This window comes from Kogia breviceps, chromosome 1 (genome assembly GCF_026419965.1).
Source record: "Kogia breviceps isolate mKogBre1 chromosome 1, mKogBre1 haplotype 1, whole genome shotgun sequence".
In the NCBI taxonomy this organism is placed as follows: Eukaryota; Metazoa; Chordata; class Mammalia; order Artiodactyla; family Physeteridae; genus Kogia; species Kogia breviceps.
The window spans coordinates 149,972,785-149,999,429 of record NC_081310.1 but is presented as its reverse complement, the minus strand read 5'-3'; the positions used below and the strand labels follow the sequence as shown (position 1 = coordinate 149,999,429).

General features: G+C 36.6%; 1 protein-coding gene across 8 annotated transcripts in view; it reads left to right on the top strand.

Moving 5' to 3' along the window:
- The window catches only part of NFIA (nuclear factor I A), a 376,913-nt gene that overhangs the window by 142,639 nt on the left and 207,629 nt on the right, over positions 1–26,645 (top strand). Inside the window, exon 3 of one of the 8 annotated variants that reach the window (XM_059083414.2) lies at positions 11,094–11,180. The exons of the other annotated variants lie outside the window; for them this stretch is intronic. Within the exon in view, the coding sequence (XP_058939397.1) occupies positions 11,094–11,152 (59 nt within the window). The 3' untranslated portion in view covers positions 11,153–11,180. Of the gene's footprint in view, positions 1–11,093; positions 11,181–26,645 lie in introns of those variants that run through there. 8 annotated transcript variants of the gene reach the window in all.

Below are 26,645 nucleotides of genomic sequence, written 5' to 3'. Positions count from 1 at the left end.
TTTTTCTCTTTTCAAAAGCTACTTCAAGCCCCATCTCCAAGGAGCTCTCCATGGGTCCTTCACATCACCCCTAAGTTTAATCTCATTTTTCTGAACACTTACTTCTACTTATTGCCCATAAATTCATTAGCAAATGATTTTATGATTTTATTGCTTTTAAACCACTCTTTCAGTTGTAGTTTATTGTTAAACTATTAAAGTTTATCATTATTAAGGTTTTAATTGAGTGTATACTGTCTTTCCCAAATAAATTCTAAGCTCTTAGAGAGTGTATTCAATGCTTTATGTTGTTCCTGGCCTCTAGGACAGTATTTTTGTTTCTTTGTTTTCAATGTCCTTTCTTTTTCCTTCCCTCCTTTCCTTCCACAGACATTGATAGAGTGCCTATTATTTATTTTCATGCCTTAGGATGCATTGGATATTGAAGAAGAAAGGCTGCCTAGAAAAGAGCTTATAGAAATGATTCTCAAACTATGGTGTACCTAACAATACCTTAAGGAGAATTGTTAATGAAGTCTACTCCTAAGCCTTATACCCAGAGGTTAAGGGCTGGGAGCCAAAGATCTATACTTCTAAACACCAGGTGATTCTGATGCTGAGCACCCACAGACTTTGAGAAATCCGAGTTATAGGTTAGGAGAGAACATACTCTAAGCTGATCATCATACTGCTGTGCTATCTTAAAAGTCCTATGATAGCAACATTCCCCAGACGTTCAAGGAGCCCAGTGAGGGAGCACCTACTGAAACTGGAGAAGTCAGAGGAGTAATGTCATCATTGATGCTTAATACTTGCTCTGTGAATAAATGAATGAATATTTGAATTTAGAATTGTACTGATGTGGTGGAAATCCTGGGGCTTTGTGACCCTAAGCAAATTCTTTAATTTCTCTGAGCTTGAGTAGAGTGACCATGAGTTGGGGTATCCTCAATGCTGGTTCCATTAAATTGGTTTCAGTAGCTACTTGGCATACTTTATTATTTTCTACTGAGAATCCATAGGTGAGAGCTGTGAAGTGATCTTTGAACTCTTAACCTTTTTTTTTTTTTTTCATTGTGCAGAAGGAGAGTCTGCCCTGGTACCCAGGGCTTCTAAGGGCCTGTTTCACAGGGACCTAATATAAAAAGCAGTTCCTCAGACCGTAACCCTAGTTTTGCAGTTTTGAATGCTTGATGTTGATCCATCCTTGCATTATGTGGGTACATGTCTGCCTCCCCTGGTCTCTGTCAGCTCTTCTGTGAGCTGGAATGTCTATTCTCTTCTTTGTCTTTCTACACACCTATCAGGCTACTTTGCCCTTAGTAATCCTTTCGAAAATACTGGCATGTGAATGAAACGAATCCCTCAGAGAGGCCCCAGCAGCCAGCTCGAGCCCCAGCACTAGATGTGGTATCTAGCTATTTTGGCAAAAAAGTTTGTGCTTTTCATATTATCGTAAAACCGACTGTATTCCTGCCTTTCTAGCTGTACTGTTTTAATGGTAAGAGATCCGATGACTTACAAGTTTTTCAAGAAGAACAAGTATATATTTTGAGTTCTGGCACTTCCAGAATGGGATTTTTTTCTTTTTTCTTTTTTTTTTGCGGTATGCGGGCCTCTCACTGTTGTGGCCTCTCCCGTTGCGGAGCACAGGCTCCGGACGCGGAGGCTCAGCGGCCATGGCTCACGGGCCCAGCCGCTCCGCTGCATGTGGGATCCTCCCAGACCGGGGCACGAACCCGTGTCTCCTGCATCGGCAGGCGGACTCTCAACCACTGCGCCACCAGGGAAGCCCTGGAATGGGATTTTTATTAAAAAACAAGAAGAAACACATTTTGGTTACAATATTTTTGCTTCTTTAATTTGTTTTTAAGGATGACCACAACTGGGTTATTTCCTGGAAATTCAGCTGTAATTGTGACGTCCACACTAGCTTTCTACACACTTGTGACCACAGTGACATCTGTCTGTGGTTTCCCCACTTCATGTTTCAGTCCCTCTCTCTCCCTGATGGGTCCTATCTTGAACCAAGTCAAGCCTTTCTACCCCTTATACTCCACTCTCAAGAAAGAAGCTATTCCTACAAAAGGAAGTTACAACATGCGATACAAGGCATGGTAGGCCAGCAGGAGCAGGGTCTGCCGAGTGAATAAAGGAAGGAAACTACTACATCACGAGCAATTTTAAAAAGTGAAAAAAAGTAGATTTATCAGCTTGTCATTTCATTTGTAAGACAGTAAGAGGACTGTGTCCCCCCTACCCCAACTCAGTTGAAGATTGCTTTGCTGTTATGTAGACTCACTGTTTTTTTTAGGTTAGTGTCTGACAGTGTAGATGATAGATCTACACTGGGAATGATGTCTTAGTCATATGGTTTCTGAACTTCCCTTCCTTCCCTGAGCCCCACCTGTGACAGAACATTGAGGCTGCTCTTGCATTCTAACTCTGATTCAGAACACATTAAAAACATCCCCAAATGGGCAATTAATCTGCATCCAGTTCAGGATATACTTATCATTTCAGAAAATATCCATCTTTTAAAAAAGGTGGGGAAAGGGGGTAGAGAGAAGTAATTCTTTCTAGATCAGTGTCGACATGGGAACAGCTATTCTATTTAGAACTGGCAAGCATAATCGTTGCTGGAGAGAGTTCTTCAGCTAAATAGGTGTGAAGAGGAGGGTGTATCGAGTGTACTGCTAGTTAGGGTCCCAAAACATATGGCACAAGATATCCTTGAACAAAATAACAGACAGTATGTGCTCTGTGCTTTTAAGGCACAGGTACTGTATATACTTTTTACATGGTTTCTTTGATGTGAACTGTCATAATGTACTTTATCATGTCCAAGCCTGAAATCGTGATCCTCACCTACAAAAATGTTATATAAACATTTTAAGACGTATAGAAATAGAAAAGACCCAAGTTCTAGGACTAACAGACACCTTCCAAACTGCACCTGGTCTAAGAGTCTAACTTGGATGCATTTTAAACTGTTATTGGAAAAGAGTTTTCCTAGAAAGGACCTCTTACTTGTTTCTGATCAATCTCTTTATTTTGTGACTTCTTTCTTTTTCCTGTTGTCAAGTAGTTTAAAATGACTCAGTGGATTCATTTGTTGTATTACTGTGTGAAGGGCATAACAAAGGACTGTGTGCTTTTTAGTCCATTGGCAGATATAGCCCATTTCTCTAATTATGTCCGGCCAAGGAGCTCTGGCAATCACTCTTTTGCTTTTCATCAGTGAGAAAACTTTGCGAATATTAACCTTTGAAAAAAGAAAACAAAACAGATAACTCTATGAAGCCATAGCCAACGACTTTTTCATGTTTTTATCCCAGTGCCTAACGTGTTTAATCATTGTTGCATGGATGAATTAATATGTATCTAGAACCTTTATTCTCAACTCCAGTCTAATGTAAGCTCCCAGAGGGCAGGGAGTTTTTGTCTCTTGTGTTCACTGCTATATTCATGGTGCCCAGAACGCTGCAGGGTACCTAGTACGTGTGTCTCTCCTCTCCATTTCCAGTGTTGAATGAATGAATGAATGAATGAGTTCAAAGCATTCTTAACCCTCGAAAGAGTCAGTGATATGGTAATTTTTAATTCATATTATCGAGAACCTCAGACTAACATAGCCATGTTTAAAGTAAAAACATTCTTGTAATTCTGCAAAATATACACTTACTTTAAAAATATCCAAGTGGTATTATTAAACCAAAGATAATAAGAGAACCTCATCTTTGTTGGGTTATGTTAACAATAGAAGGGTTAATTATTTTGACAATTAACTGATAAATACCTAAGTCTCTATGGTGGGCAAAATATTGTGCTTAAGTATATTAGAAATGAAATTCAGAAAATTCACAAACTAGTTTTTCTCCTTATGAGCAGAATAGGTAAAAACAAACACACAAACAAGACTCATTGTATGATTTTTTTTTTTAAGCAACAAAATCAACAGAAGTCAGATTGCTTTTTCATTAGTTCTACAAGTTGTTTTTTTTTTCTTTTCTATCACTGTCTTCAGATATAAATGTCAAAGGGTAGAATATTCTGTAAGTTTCCCACATTCTTATTTTCGTTCTTGTGATATGCTCTACTATCTTGGTTTACCCTTCCCAGTCTGCCTCAGCTTTCCCAGGTGTAAAATTGGCCTAACAGTGCTCATCTACTAGCAAGAGGGGGGGCGGGTATGAGACTTAATTAGCAAACAGCTGGAAAACCCCTTGAGATAGCTCTGTGAGTCAGAATGGAAGTGCATTGTTATTAATCATTATTATTATTGTTATTATTTTTAAATGGCTCAGAGCCATCTCTAAATTTAGTAGTAAAATGAATGCTCTAATAATTCTTCCCAGGTACATGATAGGTGGTCATGCATTTCACAAATTAAATGGTGGAATACTTGTAGGATATGATTATAATGATCCAAGTAAATGATCCTCAACCAATTCAAAATTATGTGACAAGACCCCAAGGAGCTAAAGCAAGCACTTTGCTTTGTTACCTTTCAGCTTCTCGAATGACCCATTTTGTGTTAATTTATGTGAAAGGGAAAAAATAAACTTTTTTTTTTTTATTAACTTGGATTTTTCTGTGTAATTAGTTGGGAACTGGGGAGTGGGTGGGCCCCCTCCTAATTTCCAAATACATCTATCTGTGACACCTTGTCCATACTATACATATAAGTTGTTCTAAATATGTTTGTCTTAGCTTCCTATCAGTTATTGAGTCAAGTTTAATTTGTGAACTTTAGAAGTCAGAGATCTTCAAACACCCTCTGAAAATATAATCACATGAATCATATGTCTTATTTTTCTACTTGTTCCCTGGTCTCTCCCTGTACCCTTCTGTCAAGAAATGCTTTGGGGTCTGAGTTAGGTTGTGTTGCAAGTTGGTGGAGAATCAGCTTCCACTGAGATCGTATGCCTTTAGCTTGAATTATCTCAGGCAGACATCCTGGCTAGGTGCAATGCAAAACTCAGAGAGCTCAAGCCTAAGACGACCTAAGGCTGGCAGCCCACTAAGTTGGGGATGAGAAAGGAAAAGGGAAACTCTATCTTTTCTGGTGCTTTTCCCCTCTTGGTTTCCCCACAAAAAATCAATAGCGTGGTCGATAGTTGGTTTTGAGTTGTTCGCTACATGTTGGAGTTTTTCTGATGTAAACCTTTGGTGTCTGGGCTTCAGACATTATAATGTGTCAGGGAAAGTTTGATAGCTGCCACGGGCCCTCCTGGGTTACATTTTATTCCCTGTGACAGCCTTTGTAATGCGAGAGGGGAAGTACAGATCAATTTTTACACCATTTAGTTGTTGGGGGAAATTTTTTTCTGTGAATTGATTTTTCTTTTAAAAATTTACCCTGTTTCTTCTAAACAGCAAAAGCTAATAGAATGAGGCCTTTTCGTTAAAGAATATTTTCAAATAAAAAGCAATTCAGGCCTTGCTCTGAGTTGTTAGGACCCGGTTGTATCCTGTTCAGAATTTCTCAAATTCCTTTTGCATGACTTGGAATGACACTTTTAATTTTAAATGTATCCATTTGGGAAAACCTGGTGTCCTTCCTTAGCAATACTCTGGAATGGTGATATCAGGAAGAAAATGGCACAATGTCAAATATAGTGCTTGTGTGGTTTTTAATGCAGCTTTTGGTTTCTTTGAAACTCTATGGTGGCACTTATGGATATTGAATAATTATAGATAATTTATAGTCACTATAAATTTCTGTTAAAAAGTTTTAATTTTCATTTGAGTCCTTTCTATTAAATCTCTTGCTGTCTGGATTTGCAAATCATTACATCTTCTCTTCTACAAACAATAGTTTAAGTTGCTTACCTATTCTTTTCTTTCATTCTAATATTTATTCTCCTTCAGCGTAATAAGTCTTATCAGAAGTATCCTTGAGAGGCTGTAAGGTAACCGCTAGTATGTTAAATGAATACGGGATGATAAAGCTGTGTTTGTAAGATGGCTTCAAATTTTGAAAGATAAATTTCTAACTGGAATGAAAATGTTTCTGTAAAATTATGTTGAAACAGCATCCTACAGAGGTACAAATGCTGTGTCTTTAAAATACTAAATACATTTATTTGAAAATAATGGCCAAATATTTGAACAATGATATTTAAGCAAGAACACTAGAATCAGGCCTCTTATTCTCAGAGTGTTAGATATCCATCATGCTGTATTAATTGAAAGAATTGGGTATAATCTCATAAAGTAACAGGCAAACTCTGGGCTTTCCGCTCTAGTAAAAATATATCATTTATGTCTTCCATTACCGTGCTATAATTATGGTAAGTGAAGCAGAATGGAATCGATAGAGCAATTTATCAATGCATTCCAAACTATTCTATCACCGTTTACGTCATCTACTGCAGATACTGTCATTCAATAAAGAGACATCTAATAGTATCAAGACTTTAGACTGATCCATTTCAGCATAATGTTTTCCTATGTTATGTTCTAATTTGGATCATGGTTTAATTAATTGTTTCACTTTGTATGATATTATGTGAAGTAAAATAGTTCTTGAATTGAATTTCATTAGAAATTTTAAAATTTAGTCTTCAAGTTTAAAAAGCACTGCCATATTATAAACAGTGTAAATAGTGCATTGTTATAGCCTTTTAGATGCTGTATTGAATTATATCACAGTTGAAACCAAAATACAAGCTAGGTATCCATCATGCCCCAAGATACATTGAAATTTAAATAACAACTATTTGGCTGGGGATATTATTTAATGACCCTAAATTTTTGTTTTTTAACATCACAAGATTCAAAATTCTTTAGGCTTTATCCTCATATTTATGATTTAACCGTAATTGTAGACAACATAGAAAATTTAGTTCATTTAGATTTTTTTTCATAAAACCATAAACAATATGGTCTTTTTACCATTAACCATCCCCTCATATAATATGATATTAAATATTCACAGAATTGAAGGGAAGATACTAAATTGTATATTAATATGTTTTTTTTTTAATATGGAAAAGATACTTCAGATTATTAGATTGTCATTTTCCTTTTCCATTTGGTGGTAAAATTATCATCCAGTGTCATGTAGTTAATTCAACTTTCTACAAAATGATATAAATCTGGTAAGGATGCCAAGAGTCACACCAATGCAAAATTATCATTTTTATTTCAGATTTGTAGCCATCAAGAAATGTTTTTAAAGACACAACTTATTTTTTGGTTGGGTTAGAAACATTGAAACTTATGGAGAAAGTGAGGTTGAATATAACACAGTTGTAAGAAAACATTTATAGCTCTTAGTTTTCAAAAAATGGTATTATGTACAAGTTTTTTCTTTTTGTTTTCTTTTAGACTAGTTCTTAAGGTAAGATTTATTCTTGTTTTTGGGTAATTTCCTTAAAACTCCTTAAGATAGTTTCCATGAACTCACAGAACATTACAGTCTGACATTTTGCGATCATTTTCTAGAACTGTATTCCATGGGGTGTGATGACAGCTCTTCTCCCTTCTATTTTATATCTTGAATTTGAATGGGCTTGTGAATGTTTTGATATAAGTTCTGTCTATGTTTATGGCCATCGCTTTCCTTCTTTATACCTTCCACGTTCCTGCTCACTGATGTCCCTCCAGGATTGATTTTTAAGAACTTGTCTGCTAAAGGGTTAAGGAGTCAGATTTTGAGGTGCTTCAGCATGATGTCTTTAAGTTAAAATTGGGATGTCATTTAGCTCGGTGAAGATGTTATAAATTGTTTGGTTGGCAAGATTTATTGAGGGTTATTCTACCTGATATCACACTGTATTGTTGAATGTGGACTATTTTTAACTAGCCTTCTATTTAAACAGTGTCAGCGAATTCTGAGAGCTTGCCAAACACATTCTCAAAATGGTTGCCAAACTGTAAGATGGCTGCCAAGGTCTGAGCACACTGAACAGGTTCAAAATGGTGACCAACTTCGCAGGATTTGTTGGTCAGATTCTCCCACTGCCATCCTCAACCCCCCCAACACACAACTACCACCGAAAACGGAAGGGAGAAAAAAAACTCGAAGATGCAAGACTTGGCACCAGCTCCTTGGCACGAGTGGTAGTAGTGTCATCCAGAGATTCAAGTAGTTACCGTGTACTCCTTGTTTCCCATGCTTGGCAGAAGACTATTCAGGGGAATACGTGAGGTGAAAACACCACCGTAAAATAACATGGCCATTTTCTCCACCTGATCTAACATGCACCAAATCATTCTTTAGAAAGGGGTGGGGAGGGGGGAGACTAGATGAAGCAGTGCTTTCAAAGAGCTTTCTAACGGAGATCCAAGAGCGTTAACCAAGACTTTGGGCTGTGCCTTTTTGTACTGCCTGCCTAAAGTGGCACAAACTTTATATACAACAGGTTTAAGATTTATTTTAGTTTTGCATTTGTTTACTTAAGTTTATAGCAATTGCTTTCTGGCAGTTGTGCTACTTAGCAGATTGAAATAAAATCATAAGGGTGAATTAAAACATACTGCTGTTAGTGCTGATTAGAATTTTAGCTTAGTGTAAATACCGGATGCAGGGTCCAACTTCTCAGACACTTGGCATGAGCTCAATAGGGATCTCCAGGCTACACAGGAGACAGTGTGTGTGTATTTGGATGCTTTTAAAATTCTTGGATAGGTGGAGCATACTACTTCTGCTGGCATGTTAGTTCATTGTGCTGCCTGCATAATGTGCTTGGGTTCCAAGGTAGACAGAGAAGCTGGGGAAATCATAATAAGGGAAAGTAGTTGGAATTTAAAAAACAAAACTTGGAAAAAAAAAAAGGGATTTTAATTAGACCCTGTGAAGTTTTTACTGTGTGTTTTGGTTATTAGATATAAATAACTAATAGTAAACTAAATTGAAGAACTGTGGGGTTTGTGATATTTTGAACAATGACCTAATAGTGAATATATTTCTACAACTTGTTAAAATTTTTCTGTGTGACACTTTAAAAAATATACTTGGTGAATTAACTTCTCCAGGCAGTCAGTTTACTCAGGGAATTCCTTAAATTGGTCTTCTGTTTAATATCAGCTATGGGCTAGGTTTTATATACTGATGAAAACCTGAATTCTTGAAGAGAATTTTTAATTGATAGAGCATTTTATGTAATACTTAAGTAGCTATACAAAAAAGCTGGTTGTCATGAAGGTGGTGGTGTTTTGTTTTGGGTCAATCAGTGGTGAAATCGGCTAGTGATAATATCACAGTAGGATGGTTTATACAGTTTGAGCTTTTGGCAATCTGCAGGTTTAGGATTTGTTAAGTCATGGAGCCCTTAGGTGGGGGAGATGTACACTTGGTGTATGCTCTATTGTAAGAAGTAGCCAAGAAATGTGACTTCTCGGTTCTTTTTTACTGATATTCTTTTCCCATTTAGTCAACAATGCCTGTAGCTAAGACTCTTGTAAGTTCTTTTCCAGTCTTTTCTCTCTTGGTAGGCAATTGTCAACCAAGCCCCAGTCATTCAGTAGGTGAAGCCAAATGTTATTGACAGTGCTGAAATTTGAACTCTGCATCCTTCAGTGTAAAAGATCAATGCCCATTAAGATGCTTCAGCTCTGGAAGTTTCAACATAGAGCTACATAGGCTTTTAGAGGTTAGCTGGGCAAATGTGTAATATGAAAGTTGCATGGCAGATCCCTTAATACATATTTACAGAGTACATTTCTAATGTTATATAATATTATGAATGTAAAGTAGTTTAATTAAAAGCATTTCTTGCTAATTCTTATGTATTTTACTGTAAGTTAGTGACAAGGAACTTGAATAAAACCTTTCTTTTTAAATTAAAAAGCAGGAGTTCATACCTCTTCACAATAAATCACAGTACTGTTTTTAATTTAAAAATTTATTTATTTATCTATTTATCTATTTATTTATTTATTTATGGCTGTGTTGGGTCTTCGTTGCTGCACTTGGGCTTGCTCTAGTTGCGGCGAGCGGGGGCTATTCTTCGTTGCGGTGTGCGGGCTTCTCATTGCGGTGGCTTCTCTTGTTGTGGAGCACAGGCTCTAGGTGCATGGGCTTCAGTAGTTGTGGCTCACGGGCTCAGTAGTTGTGTCTCGTGGGCTTAGTTGCTCCGTGGCATGTGGGATCTTCCTGGACCAGGGCTCGAACCTGTGTCCCCTGCGTTGGCAGGCGGATTCTTAACCACTGCGCCACCAGGGAAGCCCCACAGTACATTTTTAATCTTCAAATTAAGAATGTGTAAGTAGTACTGATTGTTACCTGTCAATTTTTCCCATTCTTTTCTATTGTATATTATTCATTGGCAGTTTATTTAGGTGAATAATGTTGTTGCAGCAAAGGTAAAATTTAGATCTCTAAAAATATGCTATTTTTACTTTGTTCATAATGTATTGTATCCATGAATATGTAAGCAAGTAGAATTTTTTCAGATGGCCTGGAACATGAGATAATTCTAAATTTTGTAGTATAAAATGCCAATCAGGCAATGTTTTGGGAGGTAGAATAAAGCAGAGTTTTGCAGATTCACAAAGAATTCAACATTCTTCCTTATATGAAAAAACAGTACTTTTCAATATTTTTAAGAAAAACTTTATTCATTTTGCCATTGTTAGACATAGTCCATATTTTCTGTTAGTGAAGTACAAGATCATTTCTTCAGGAAATTTTTCTATTAGTCCTTCCAAAGTGAGTATTTTAATTTAAAAGAACCGTTTGTCTTTTAAACTTATGTTGCGTGTTTGGCATTTTACCCTTTCCTACATAGTATGCATGTATAATTAGTACAAGGGTTGTGTGTGTATGCCTGTTCTACCCAAGTATGTATAGAGATATAAAATTTACTTTCTATATAGTAGCTTTCTGCATAGGGCAACCCAAACAGCTGTTACTCCTTTTTATAGCTTCTTTAATCTATGTGCCAACAAGTCAGTTTACAAAATCTGTTTTGTTGATGACTGCTGCGATAATAATTGTGGTGTTTTGTGGCTTGGCAAAAGGCTGGGGTCTCCTCTGAGGACTCTTGCCAAAGGCTTTGAAGGGGTTGAGGGGGATTCATTGCCAGAATGAGTCACCGCTCTCTATTTTATTTAGTGTCCTTCTGCCAAGGCCTTAGACACTTTCTGTTTTCATTCTTTTGTAGGCTTTCCTCCCCACATTGTGGTTTTCTTCACAGCCAGAGGCCTGGGTCTGCCAGGATAGGTGAGAGAAGCTGGCTGCCCTTCACTAAACACCAGTGTGCAGTGGAGCTGGAGGGATGGGGGGTTAGCTGTTGTGCTACTTGAATGAATGTGAGTTTAATTATATAGTTATGAATTCTAAATAAAATGATGGATAATCTGGTTCACTCTAGTCACCTGGATTTGGGTTAGAAATTCTCAGAAGAGTAGTTATTATTTACTTTAAAGTAACATCCAAATAATGTGACAGTGTTTTAGTGCTTTTCATCATTGATTGTTGAAAAACCTTAGATTATTCATGAGTCTTGGCTGTAGGCCCAAATCATGAATTTTTCCTCAAACAAAAGAATACCATCCCCTTCCTTTTAAATGCCATAATATTTTGCTTCAGATAAACTGTTTTACACACACACCTAATAGTTTTCAAGGAATAATCCTAAAAATTTTATTTCTACTTGTCTAGATGTAAATTGTCACTGGTAAGTGGACTCAGAGATATGAACTGCTAGTCTGTTGTCTAAGATATATTAGAGATTTTAATAGTTTTGTCTTCATTAAATTCTTTGAATAGATTGAAATAAGTTGGACTAAATATCCTCTTGCTAGATTCTTCCAACTCAAATACATTATGCATATAGAAAGATGACTGGGATAAATTTAAATCTTCAATATGCAAGCAAAAATGACATTTCGTACATTAATATGAGGAGGACTTAATTGGACCGTTGATGACTTTGGCCTCATAAATTCAGATGGCTTTTTCTTAACTAAAGTTATGACACCATTCTAAAAGCTAATAAACTGTGTATGCAAAATTAAACTGAGGGACATAGTTTTTGCTTTGTTAAGTGCCCATTCATTGTGTTAGATCTTTCCCCGAAAACATTTCCATAAGTATAAACTATATTTTTCAAACTTCAGAGTCCTAACTGTGGGACATCAAAGTATTTTCCATATATTATGGTCCAAGCTTTTGTTCCTCAGGAAATAAAAATGCCATAAAATGACTTTAACACTTTGTTTACAAAATAAATACTATTAATAATTGATTATTATTCCTTATAAACATTTCAGTTAGAAAATGTATAATTACATAGGTGAGGAGTCTGAGGTAATAGTAGGATAAATTGATCTAATTGTATCCTACAAAGGTTAGTGGTTAACATTCAGACAAGTTAATGTATGTGAAAGCCCTTTAAACTGTAAAATATTATATAAATATCAAAACATTAAATTTTTATTTCTTTTCTGCTTTCTTAAACTTTGGATTATCAACTCTTTTCTCCATGTATCTTCTTTACATTTCATTTTCGTTTAAAATAGCAAAAATAAGTAAACAGAAACAGTTACTAAAAACCTGTAGTCACTTTGTGATATAAATTTACTCAGGATTTAAATACTCAGAGTTCACGGCAAGATTCCAAGACAGAAATTCTTTTGGATGATCTATAAACCACTCAATCCCTGGTTAATGCTCAAACCATGTGAAAAGTTCCAGGTGAAGTTCACTTTAAGCCTTGTCTGAACCCCATAAACTGAGTGAAGTACTGTAAACCCTGTGTGAACCCCAAAGAATCAAAATAACTAAACCTGGTGCATTTCATTAAAACCCACTGTTTTCTACTCGCTGCTTAAATGTGCCCCAAATTTGAAGACAAACTTTGCATTTGGAAGTGAACTGTTTTATTTTAGAAAGTATGAATCATAAGCTACTTAGTCCTTAGATATAGTTATCCTATTGTGAAGGTCTAATAATAATACTGTTTCAGAAGAGGAACAGGCGCCTCCTTACAAGTCTTAATAGTCCCAGGATCTCTCAAAAGTCAGCAAGACATAAATAGAGTAGTGGTAATGGTTGTCATCCTAGTAATGGTATTAATAGTAGAGATCCTCATCAACATTATTTTGAAAGAGTAATGTTGTCTTGAATTTATCCTGAACCTTTGTGCCAAATACTTAAAACAAGACTCAATCTATCCTTTGTTACCATAGTGTGAGTTGATGGGAGCTAAGTATTATTGGTCCTTTTATGCAAAAAGGAAACAGAATCGCTGATCAGTTAAGTCACTTGGCTTCCAACTAGTTGCATGACTTCAGATACGGGTAGATTGATCTTTGGGGGCATTGATCTCCTCTTCTGAAAAATGACTTCTTAGATTGCTTTCAACTCTTAAAAAAATCTGCAAATGCTATTGCTGTTGGTTTAGAAAGCATATCCCCAGAAATAAGTCTTTGTGTCATTGTTCATTTTATTCCTTTTGAAGATGAGGTGACCGATCCATAGAGGACACATTATAAATCACTGGCCTGATTTCCCTTAGTAATCACCATAATCAGAAGTACAATCATAGTTATCACGCATCAAGTACTTACTCTACCTTGGATATCATGTGCTGAGCTCTTTCCATCAATTAGCTCACTGGTCTTTCTGTAGTTTTTCATTAGTAGCCTTAGGGTCTTAGTGTATCAATGATTTTATTAAGTTGACTACACATTTTGTGTGACTATTTTTACAGGCCAATGTCCTTGAGTATTCAAGAATCCTGAAATCATTCCCTTTGCCTGTAAATTTTGACAGCTAACCAAAATGAGGACTTTCTTTCACTCTCCTAACCATTTTGCTTTTTTAACTATCAGTCTTATGATGAGTTTGGTAAGGAATAAGTAATTTTCATATATTTTTCTGTGCATTCTTCCAACCATTCAGCTATCCTCTTGTGTACACATAGGCTTTTGCGCACCGGAGAAAACTAGGTGAATAAGAAATGCTCCTTGTCTTCAAGAGCTTGCAACTTCCAAAGTTACAGATTCACCATGAAAAGAGTGTCAAGGTGCACCTTAAGTTTGTTACCTAAATGGCACTGGTAAATATTTTCAGATAAGCAAATATTGAGCTGACACTGAGTGAAGCGTGTGCTTTACAAACTTTCATGTTTCATTTCAGGGTAAGACATCGCACTCTGAAGAATGGGCTTTTGGAATGTATATGCTTAGCTTAGTTCTAGGTGCTAAAGACAGTAAATAGCTGCTGAAATAGTCTTCCGTCAACCATGAACAGTATCTTTGAAGCAGTCACTACATGCACTAGGCTCTGTCTGTTGTAGGGTCTGCTCATTAAAGCTACTTTCTGGGTCTTTGTTCATGTCATGCAGACCTTGTGACAGGTGTTACAGCTGCCAGCCTGGCACAATCCATTGGGGGCGTGCTGTAATTGCTCTTGATGCCACCCTTAATGGGTGGGTGAGGGGAGGTGAGAGGATGCCCTCAGGCCGTTACTGACATCTGGTCACCACTGCTGTTTCACTGCAGTGTCTGCTTGGTGCCTACAAATATTGGACCATTGAGTTGAGTTTGCTGCCACCATTGGATTCCTTGCAGCTATCATTATTTCACAGCTGGGCAATGATTTTAGCTTGGAAAAGGATTATTCATCTCAGGGCCAGAAACAGTCCACTGCCAACATGACCCTGAGAACTTTCTTATGTTTATTAAATGAGAATAAGTATCCTCATGACCTCCTTTATTAAGTAAGTGTTTCCTGGTTTTGAACTTTTTGTTTTTTTGCGAGAATGTTATCTTTCATCATTATTTCTGAACCCATAAAGGATTAAATTTCCTCTTCAAGAGTTTCACATATTTCTTTTATGTATGCAGGGTGATAAGTAAACATTGATCTGAGGAAGTTCTGAAAAATCTCATTCAGCCAGCATTTACCAAGCGCCTTATCTGTCAGCTACTGAATGAGGTACAGGGAAAATAAAGGCCTGACTTCAACTCGCTCTCTCTCCAGTAAGACAGACAAACCTATTCACAACTAACCATAACATCAGGCAGAGTGATTAAAGTGAAAATGAAGTAAAAGTGTGTAACAGCATGGGTACAGTTATGATTTGTGTATTGTGCTTTTAACTAAACACTTGGGTGAGATGGATTTGAGAAAACTTCATGCGCAAAACTTCTCAATGCACAAATTATAGACAGGCCCCTGAATATTAAGACACTCTGTGAGGGAGAATTTCAGGCTGTCTGGAATCCACAAACTAGAGTTTGCCCACAGAACTGAATTAAAAGTAGCTACTTATCCTTATGATCTTTTGTTTCTGCAATAGTGGCATGTTCCTGAGGCTGTATTCTTTTGGTCAGAGCAGAACTGTAGTATGTTGTTAAGTTGTTTAGGAAAGCTCTGAGACAATTAATGAAGTGGATTTAAATGTGTATTTAAAAGCAGTCACAAAGTGTTTCTTTGTGGGAGATGCCCATATTGCAGTCCTAACTTAAATACCAACTTAAACAAGAAACTTGACTTTAGGTGTGCTCCATAAATATTCTGTGATCATTTCTGGGGTGTTGTAAGACACTTCTAACCACTTTATAAAGATATTAGTAACTAAACAATCACCAGTTAGAACCCTCTCCCCTCCATTTCCACATCCATCTGTGCACACCCACTCTAAATGCTCATGGAGAGATAGCATTAAGGCTCTAATCTGACCTTAGTGATTTTGCAAATATAAAGGTAGCATTTCATGGTCCCTGAAGTGATATATTATTGGAAGAGCATTCATACAATTTTGTTTTAATTGATTCTAACTCTTAAGCATGCAACCAATCTGTGTACCTCTCCTTTTAATTATCTGAGCTGTGAGAGAGAAGTAGGTAATAATTTGGTGATCCATTCAGATATCTTCAAAGGAAGGTATCCATCTTTTATATGGCAGACATGCTGAAAGATATAAAACAAAATATTTTTATTTAGTAATTTCATCAATATTCTTTATAGTGCAAATGATTTAAATCACAACTTATACAAGTTGCTCAATAAGTACTTTTGATTGAAAAAAATGGCCACAAGAATTAAATTTATGAAGTTAAGTGAGGAAAAAAGCTAGAACATAAGAAATAATAAATTAATGAATAAATTCTCTTTAGAAGGAAGCCAAATATTATAGTTAGGGTGAACAATGAAATAATCCCACTTGAAGAAAATTAATTCAGCCAACACATTTTAGTGTCTTCTCTATGCTTATTATGGGGCATGTGACAGAGAGGTGGAGGAAATTTATCAGAAATGAATAATATTCATTACCATGTTCCTGTTGACAAGTTTGAGTACACAGGTACACTATTGAAACAGTGAATTCAAGGAAGGATGAATTGAAACATAGGTTGAAATTATCATGGATAGAAGAGGCATAAAAATACACTTCCTTTTCTAGGAAAACGTTTGTAAATTGTGTTTGGTTAGTACAAGTACATAGAAAGCATATAGAAGTTTTCAATCTATTTTCATTGAATTTGTAAGATGCTAGGTAAAGTGTACCAGGTCCTTGTCCCGTATGTTGAAAATTATTGTTTTAATTGGATTGCTTCTTTGGAAAGAAGACAAAAGAGCACATTGCTAAAAGCTTCTGGAAGCCATTTTCAATATTTGTAATAATGTAAGTGCTAGAAATGTGCTTCCATTATATGCAAAGGCAATAATGCCTTCTATAAGCATAGAGTCTCTGTAAGACTTTTATAATATTGTTAAATGCAAGCAGACAAAAATTATTTTTAACTTTAGATTAGAGTACCAACTCCATCTTTCTCTTTTGCAATTTTTTGGCCACTCTTTCTAATTCTGCTCCCAAGAGCAATTTAAAAGTCACTTTTTGTTTTTCTAAAAAAGGAGTATTTATTTCTACAAGTACCATGTCAGTTCTATATGACCTGGATGGTGTGTGTCATAAATATAATTTTTGTATGATTGGTCAAATTTTTCACTTTTAGCTAAGATGTCTGCTGTAGCACAATACTTGGGAATGTTTGTGTTGAGAGATAATTTAGAATTTATTAACTTACTTTTAAGAGTACTTCTGATAGGGCTTCCCTGGTGGCGCAGTGGTTGAGAGTCTGCCTTCCGATGCAGGGGACGTGGGTTCGTGCCCCGGTCCGGGAAGAGCCCACATGCCGCGGAGCGGCCGGGCCTGTGAGCCATGGTCGCTGAGCCTGCGCGTCTGGAGCCTGTGCTCCGCAACGGGAGAGGCCACAACAGTGAGAGGCCCGCGTACCATACACACACACACACACACACACACACACACACACGAGTACCTCTGATAATATAGATATAACAGCTCAATTATAATGTTGCATCATCTTTGTATAGGTATATACATGAAACAGACTTAGAAATTAAATGGTCTATACCATATAATATGTTTCTTTTCATGATTTGAATTTAAATTTACAATGTTGTTTACATGACAAGAGAAAATTTGAAATTATAAGAAAACTGTGGGCCAGTTAGGTGCCTTTAGAAATGTACTTTGGGATATTGAAATGTTCTATAAAGCATTATGAGTATAAAATGAAAGGGCTCTCTTTATCTCTTTTCTAAAGCAAGTCAAAACTTTTGCTTTCATAACATGCCATTGAAAAACATATTTTACAAATATTTTATAAAATCTTACCTTGAAATTTTTTTCTTGCAAGTAAGGAATTATCTTTAAAATTATGGACCCTGCTAGAGAATAATATAATTGTGTTTAATAAAGAAAAACTCATTGAAAATCTGTGTGGATTTGGTTCATCTGAACTATAGATTGATGAAACCTATTTTACTTTTGGATATTCCATAAATTCCAGACATCTCTTAATGTCTTTTCTATGTATGAGAAATCCATACACAACAGAGAAAGGATGGAAAAGATGGAGACCTTTCATTTCCCTTATTTTCACTTTTGTTCCATCCCTCTTTGCTTGTCCTTTGTTCAAATAAACTTTTGTGGTATGTCTTTCACACATCATCGCTCTTTGCTTCAAAGGCTTCTTTTAATAACTTAACCCTGGCTCACTTTCTTTTGCATATGAAATTGATTTAACTAAAGAGTATGTGTGTGTGTGTGTGCATGCATGCACATGTGTGCAGTCCAACATGTACACACACATCTGTACAAATAAAAATTTCACTGGAAAGGAAAGTCTATGATCTCTGGTTTACTTTAAATACACACACACACACACACACACACACACACACACACACACACACACACACACACCTTGTTGAAGTGATAAAGCCTAAGCTTGGAGTCAATCTATTTTTGAGATCCAGATTTTTCTCTTAATGCTCTCTCAGTTTCCTCAGCCTGAAATAAGGACAATAATATTTACTTTGCAAAAGCGGCTGGGAAAGTTACATGAATGTAAATAACTTAGCTCATAGTGTTGGCCATTCTTATTATTTTCAGGCAGTGGTAAAGGCTTTCTGTTTCCATCACCATCATCATCATCATATATGAATATAATTAAGTAATATATTGATCTTGAAGCTGATAATAAGTTAACTGATAATAAGCAGAAGGTTGAAATTAAGGCTTTTTGTTCCTGAACAATTGATCTTAAGTACAATCACTTGAAAAGTGATAGTTATATTAACCTGAAAATAGTAAAACATTTTAGAAAATGACAGTATTATCTATGTGATTTTCAGTTGTCAAGCCAACTTATGTTAAAATAGAAATTAAAATTTCCATTAACATAGTGTCTATAATTTTTTAAAAAATGTTTCACCAATTACAAATTTAAATCAACAGAAGTAATGATATACTGATAGTTGTACAAAATAACAAAAATGTAAAAAAAGTTTAGAATTTGAAAATACTATATCAGGAGCTAAGCTGTGTAATTATCTTGTTCTTTAAATACAGAAATGTTGTTTCCTATAGCAGGTAGATAGAGATATCAATTCAGCTACCATTTTAAATACAGTAACTCTGAGAAGTTCTAGTTATTTCTTATGTTATTAGAAATTAAATTCTGGTATGAATGCTGGAAAAGATATCTTTTTCAATCTTGTGTCCCACCATCAAGCATTATGCATCAAGCATCAGTGACTTCTCATAACATCCACTCGATGACTATTTGAATTTTATTTTCATTGGGCAGACCCTCACCTTAGAAGCTCTGTATTAACCAGCTTTCAAGACTGACTAAGACTTTTTCTCTTCTTTGTAACATACTAACTGATGCCTGGAGTATGCTGAATACTAATGGCCAATAGTTAACCTGCTAGCAGAAGCTAGCAATTTTGTTTTTACTAGTTGTGTGCTTACCAAAGTTGTGTTATTCTCAGACCTGTTTATACTAGTATTATTGGTATTGTTGTAATGTAATTTAATTAAATTTATGTGATCTGATGACATACAACCTCAAAATAAAAAAGCAAGTTTTATTTCTGTGAAAATAAGCCAGTGCTTTGAAAAGTCTTATTAAAGGTGAGTTACAAAAAATTCTGTCAGATTAAGTGTGGGTGAGCTGTCTCAACAGTAAAGGGAAATTTGTAAAAATATGAAAGGATCCTGTGCTCAGATTATTTTAGAAGTATGTTTAGATTCTCCTTGTACTGAAAAAAGCACAAAACCTGGAAATCTTATATGATGCTTTATAGGTGTGGTTTATGTAAGAAAGATGCTGCAGTTAACAAACATTAAAGTTAAGGCCTTATCTCTGTATAAAAAGACTGGCCAACAAATGTACATGTCTTTACAGTTAAAATGCTTAAGGTGTATATGTTTCATAAAAAATTATCCATTTTTTTAAACTAACCGACCAACTACTAGCCCCAAGAGTATTGGAAAGGAATGCTTCTACTCTATTTCTTGTTCATATACTTTTCAGAGATTTAGAGATGTTCTGGTGTTTTGTTTTGTTTTGTTTTTCCTAACAAGGGAAATTAGAGGGAATTGGTAGATAGGGTTCGTATGTTGGGCTATGAGACTTGTAAAGGACCAAGACCTGAAATCATGATGTGGAAGTTGATATGCTGAGGTTGGTCAGTTCCATAAAAAAAAAATCAATCCAGCCAGAAGATGTTCTAGATGGTCTGATTTTGGGTGGTAGCTTAGTGGAGCAGTGGACAACCTGGAGGACTAACTGGCAGAAGGTGAGAGTCCCCCAAATTGGGCAGAACCAAGAAATAGAGTCCATGGACAGGTGACACTAATCCAGGCAGGTGGTTAGCATTAGAGAAGTCCGTCAGCAGGTAGCAGGGTTCCAGGTGCTAACCTGGATTTCAGAGCCAGAATTTCATTCTTGGGAAGCAGGTGAGGAAAAGCACATCAGTATATCCAGTTCCAGATGAGCCAGAGTACTTGGCCGAACACTTAAGGTGGAGTTTACCTGTTGGAGAACATGGCACAGATTGCTGGTACCAGAGTTGGAGCATGAGGTCAGAGGCTAGGGGGTGGCTTAATGCTGAGGCCCCTGGGGAAGTTGTGTTTCTCAGAGCCCCTCCTGTCTCCAGAGGATGGATGCACTTACAGATGGGGACTGTTACATGATTGGACATCAAATGGCTTACCTAGGGGTGGCAGAGAGCCAGGTGACGACTTCAAGTGTTCAAATATGGAAGAAAATAAAATAGCTCTGTGTCTGTCTTCTTGAAGACAAAACCCAATAGCCAAAGGACTGAGAGTTTTACCAAAGAAACTGCTGTTTTTGAAAGAACAGTGGAAGATGCATCTGCTTCCAGTGTTAGATTAACCTTACCTAAATAAGGTAAACTCTTTGTCTTTCATTGTTGTTGCTGTTGTCTGTCCTGTTATCTAGTATTGCCTGGCACCAAAAAAAGCAAGGAATAATTGTTGGCTAATTTGACCTATCTGGATGGCATTTGTAATTGAGATTCATCCTTTATTAAAGCAAGTACAGGCATTATTACTATTTTTTAAAATATCTACTTATTATTTTTGTAAGTTGGGTTTTTTTTGTTTTTTGTTTTTTGTTTTTTACTAGTTTATTGTTGCTGATGGTGGTTTGGTGGTATTCTACAGTGGGGCCTACTTGTAGCTCAACTAAGGTGTTTGAGTCAGACTTTTTAAGCATAAAAGTACTTTGCATGGTTTTATTTCAAGTGTATCAATTACGTCATTTGTGGCAGTGAAAGTGAGATTGTAATTCCCAGAGTGCTGAGACAGTTCATTCAAAGGTTAGCCCACCTATGTTTATAGTAGTTTTCTGTAATATAATTATAACTAATTTTCACTGTTGTTTTTGGAGAAAACTGTAGACTATAATTATGTGTTAGCACTTTTTAAACAGCTTCCTGCATTGTCATATTATTTTAAATGGGCTCTGTTTTAAAATAACCTTTCATGCTTTGATTTCAAGAATATAGCTTACATGGGTCTGTAGTTAGCAAAATACAAGGATCTAGCAAATCATAGAGACTCAACACAACTGTAGAAGCATGTGTTAAACGTTTCTAGCACTGCCCTAGGTTTAGAGGGGAAGATATGGCGGGGTGGGGGAGTAGAAATTCTTTGTCGTTTAACAGTTGATCAGCCCTGATGGATAGGCAGAATATTATACAGAATAGCTAAGCCCCCATGTAGAAAAAAAATACATGGTAGTTACACAAATGTAAAAATGCTACACGCGAAACATATTGTATTTCATTTTTGTGGTCCACTCATAGGAATCTCAGAGCAGAATTAGAATAAAGTCCCATGTCCCAGAATTAAGGACAGCAACACCATTTTATCTTTTGGCAAATGTTGCCTGTATCATCCTCAAATGGCAGATATCTGCATATAGTTAGTCATCTGGACACACCCTTCCCCTGCTACATTTCGTCTCCATATTAGTAATAGAATTTTAGTGTTGGTTTAAAAGACAGGCTGCCTTAAAGCAGATTGCATAGTTTGCACACTGTGAATTGTAATTAAAGTGTAAGGGGTGCTTATTATGTCAACAACTGGCATGAGAACCCCCGAGCAGCAGGTGACCCCGAGCATGTGACGTTTGTGACAGCTAGGATCCCCTTTCCACTGGCTTAGCAATCTGAAAGTCCAAATTGAAAGAAGCCCAGAGGCTGTATATTTCATTAGATCCCAGGGGAAGTGCAGGATACAGCTTCCTTCTGTTTTCCTGGGAGGTCGCCAGAAAGTTTGTGGAGCTCTGTTTCTGTCAGAGACTCAAAAGAGAAAAGCAAAAGCACACACAAAACAAAACAAAACACCATACACACCACAAAACCATCCACCAATCACCCCCAGGACCATAGATTTGACATTTCCCACAGTCTCTCGGAGACCACAGTGTTGCTGTGTCAGCAATATACCCCTTGCTTTGAATTGTTTGAAAGGAAGGCTCCGTGTTCTAGCATTTAAAAAATGTTTAAGCTTCCATATGCGGTGATTCTTTTGGTATAAAGCCATGAAAAATTATCAAGTACAGATATCATATGATTTGCTTTAAATACTTTTGCATTATGCATTACATTCTCCTCACCTTCTAGGATGGGGCAGAAGTCCGAATTTAGAAAGATGAAACCACACGAATAATAAAGGAAACAGACCAAGGAGACATGCCATATGTATTTCAGTTCTTACTGTGATGAGTAAACCATTTGAAATGTGGTCACATGAAAGGAGTGCTACTTTAGGAGGCTCGGATCCTTTTAATAGTAGATTTTTATGGTATTCCATAGTGGATACAGACCCCCACTAAGGTTCTGGTTCTGGTGGAAGCTTTTGGTCTTGAGTCATCTTGGGACCTGACTGACAGTTGCTGGAGTGAGCAAAAAGGTGTCTCTTTTTTCACCTCACATTGGATGGCAGGCTTCTTACTGTCACGGAGTTTCCATAGCACAAAAATGGAAACTATGGTACTTGGTTGCTTAGCTTTGGTAACCCAGATCTTTTGGAAGTTGATTTTTCATTTGGGACTCAAGCTTCCTACATGAACTGATGGGCTGTGGCTTCTCTGCCCTCAGGAAAACCAAGTTTAAGCCCAGCAGGAAGTATTGCTGGCCCTATAGATACCGAGCATACCTTTTAATCCCTAAGTGTTATTAAATTTAAACCGGAAAAGAAGAACTCTCTGAACCCAGACTCCTCTTTTTTTGTGTGTTTTATTTTTTGGTCAAGAAAGAAAGGTTAACAAGTCGCTGTTTGTAAGCTTGCTTGTGACTGTGTGTGTGATCTTATGCTAGCCTGGAAAGAGAACCTCAAGTCTTGAGAAAAAAAGATGAGCCGTTTTTATAAATTTGGTAAATAAAATAAAACCTTCCAACTTTAGAACTGCATTCAAGTATTGTAATTAAGGGAGTACCAGTTATTTTTTAAATTATAGTACACCTATTTTAGCAAATTTGCAAAGAATTAATTTCTTTGTATTTATATTTTTCAAGGTCAGTTCCTTTATTCAGCCAGAGGGAAATCCAATATACTTAGCAGAATTTTACCTCAGTTTCCCAGAGAGATGAGAGAAGAATAGATTGGCGTGGAATGTGACAGAAATTTGTCTGTCTGTGCTGCCTAAGATTAGCTAACTAATCATCAATTTCTGTAGTAATATAAGCGTAGCGCGGAGGTTTAAAAAAACTGTCCCATGTCATGAATTTTCCATTTTTTACTTAGCTTCTAAGTGAAGCTTTTAATTTTTTTTCTCTCATTGTGTTTTGTGAATACTACTTCCTTAATCTTTATTCTTAGTTTATCATCCTTTATCATATGTCCTTACCTGCCTTGAAAGTCTGCATTATATTGTTTTATAATCCGTACAAAATCACATCACTTTATGGATATTCTAAATATAGTCTGTTAATACATAGTGCCTGATAAAAGGTGAATGTATAGAAAATAAGCCATTTTCAGAACTTTCGGCTAATTTTAGAAACCGCATTCTCAACTTTAGGCCAGGTTTTAAAAAAAGGATTTAAGAGTATCTGAACTTATGTCTACATCAAGCCAAAGATAAATAGGGTGTGTCAAACTGGCCATAATTCCTATCAGAATTGGTCTTCAGCCTAACATTTTCAACACAGTTTCAATATTGGTCTTCCAAAATGCATGCTAGAATGAAAACCAAAAAGGAATTTTAACATCTTATTTTCGATTATCTAAATGAAACTTTCGATTTTTTTTAAATTAACTGTAGTTACTCTTCTCTTACTGAGAGAAGCTTTACTGATAACACCAGTGCAAACATGGTTATGTCACTCCTTCACATACTTAGTAAAGTGTTCTTGCTCTGTGATACATATCAAGGAGTCTTCAGTAATTATGAAATCAGAAATGCAGAAGCCTATCATCACATACTGCAGGAATTTTCTATACTAGGGACCAAAAGATTCACATTAAACAAAATTTGTAAGCTTAGCCTTACTCTTCCTACTACAGATAATAGGAAAGAAATGTTTTTAAAGTCTCTGGTCCCAGTATATTTGCAAATAATAGTCAGAATTGTCTCATGATTTGAGAAATCTGCTTCCCTTTTAAATTCTAACTTTTTGTTTATGTTTCAAATATTAAATTATCTGATAAGATTATCGTGGGCACTGGACAAGCCATTTGCCCATCTCTGATAGAGAGGGGGAAATCTTTCCCTTATATGTAGCCATTTCAGGAATTTTAGCCTTAATTGAAAAACGCTGCATGTTTTCTAACTGTACTTTGTTTCTGCTAGGAGATAGAAAAATCTATAGGCCATCTCTGGGATAACTTTTTCTTAAAAGTCTTGCCCAGACTAGCCTCTCCCCTCTATTCCTCTATTCAAGGTCACTTATTGAGCATTTACTATGTGCAAGCCTTTCTTTAAACGTGTGCCCTCAAGGGCTTGCAACTTGTTGGTAGGGCAGGTGGGGATTATACACACGGAGAAATGAAATAGAAGCTGAGTCTTGTTCTTAGTAACCAGGCTGTAGGAAGCCAGAGGAAGGAGGGATTAATTCTGCCGGGAGGAAGGGAAAGGATCCTGTCTTCATCCTCTTCTACACTGAATTATCTTCTAAATTCAGGACAGGGATCTGTGCTGTATAAATATGACTAACGGGTATCGGAAAAGAAGGCAATTACTTTCTGTGCCTAAGTGGGGTGTTGACAAAAACAGACGGTTAAAGCAAAGACAGAACTCTATAAATTGGCTGAAATCTTTTCAAATATTTGACAGGAAGCTTTGGGTAAAATGTTAGAGTTTTAATTACTGTATTTTAATGGCAGCTGAGGGTTAATAAGCCCAATGGGCACTTGGCCTGGTCATCAATGTGTGGTTGCCATACAGTTGAGAATAGTAGTGTGGGCTGGGCTGTGCAATACCAGTGGGTTAATTAACTTTGCGATAGTCTGTCACTCATTCCTCAGGCAGGGGGACATTTGAGTTTGCAATAGGTCATCCTGCGTTGCAGTTTAGTGTTTTAAATGTAGCTAAGCTTGAGCCTACAGAAAAAAAATCAAGAAAATGGAAGTGGTGAGTTTTTTTTAACTAAGGAAATTCGTTCAGTCAAGGCATAGGGCCAGTTTGAACAATGTAAGCCTGAGACATCTTTCACAGGGGGCTGTGTGCCCTTTCAGTGTTCTACTTTGCTTTGCTTCTAAAGATATGATGTCTGTTTTCCGTAAAATTTCTCGGAAAGTATTTGTACCCATTTATTTCCTTTTCTCAAGGAACCTGCAAGCAGATCTTGCAGTGTGGTGAGCACACACACATTTTCTCTCCCCGTTGGTGCCGTCCTGTCCAGGGCAGCGCGCAGACTTGAGGTGGGTGATTCCGCAGAGGATGCCCGGCAGCTCCCGGGCCTGCAGGCTTCCTGGAACCTAGCGTTGGGAGCCCAGAGCTTGTGAGCCTCCTGTTCGTGGCTCTGTCTCCAGGGCTCACAAGAGTGCTGGGCACACAGTAGTTGCTTGATCCATATTTGTTGGTTTTATCTGTGGAATGATATGCTGACTAAATGATGAGAGTATATTATTAAGGAATTTCAGTTGAGTTTCCATTTCCTCAGTTGCTAGATTTGTAATACTTTAATCAGCATATGTTAACATTTCTAAAATTATTTCAGATTTATCAGTGACATCTGAAGTTCCACTTACTCTTTTGCAATAACTAGTTTCTTGGGACATACAATTCTTAGGAAAAAATGATTTAGACTACAAGAATTCAGGAATTTTAGGGGAAAGCTAGAGCTCATTTACTTTAATAGCCCCAAAGATGAGAAAAATGAGACCCAGGTTTACAGAGCTTTTAACAATCGATTCTGGATCCCAGATTTCCTGATTCTGAACCTGGTGTTCTTTTTTTGGATATTAACCCAAATACCTTAAAGCTTTTCCTCTCTGTTGCTCTCACTTTTGATCTCTCATTTGTGAATACTTTCTTTAGACCAAACAGGGAATAATAAAGTACTCCAGGAGAGGGGAACTCAGAGGTGAACTTCACATGGAAATGTTACAGGCCTGCTGCAAGGTGCAGCCAACAAAAAAAAGTTAGCTGGCAATCTGCCTTCCACGCAAAGGTTATTTTTCTTATTACAACAAAACTAATTAGTGGATTTTCTAATGTAAGAAAATGTTGCTGTTAGTAAAAGTTTCCTCTGTGCCAGAAAGCAGATGGTGGCAGTGAACAGTGTTTTCTTTTGCCAGGTTTTGTATATGCTTTCTAAACCTGCAAGAGATTTTGCTTTTCCAGATTCAGATTTCTGATCTTTTTTATTTTTAAACAGAAATAGAAACTTATATTTAAATGTACTTGCATCA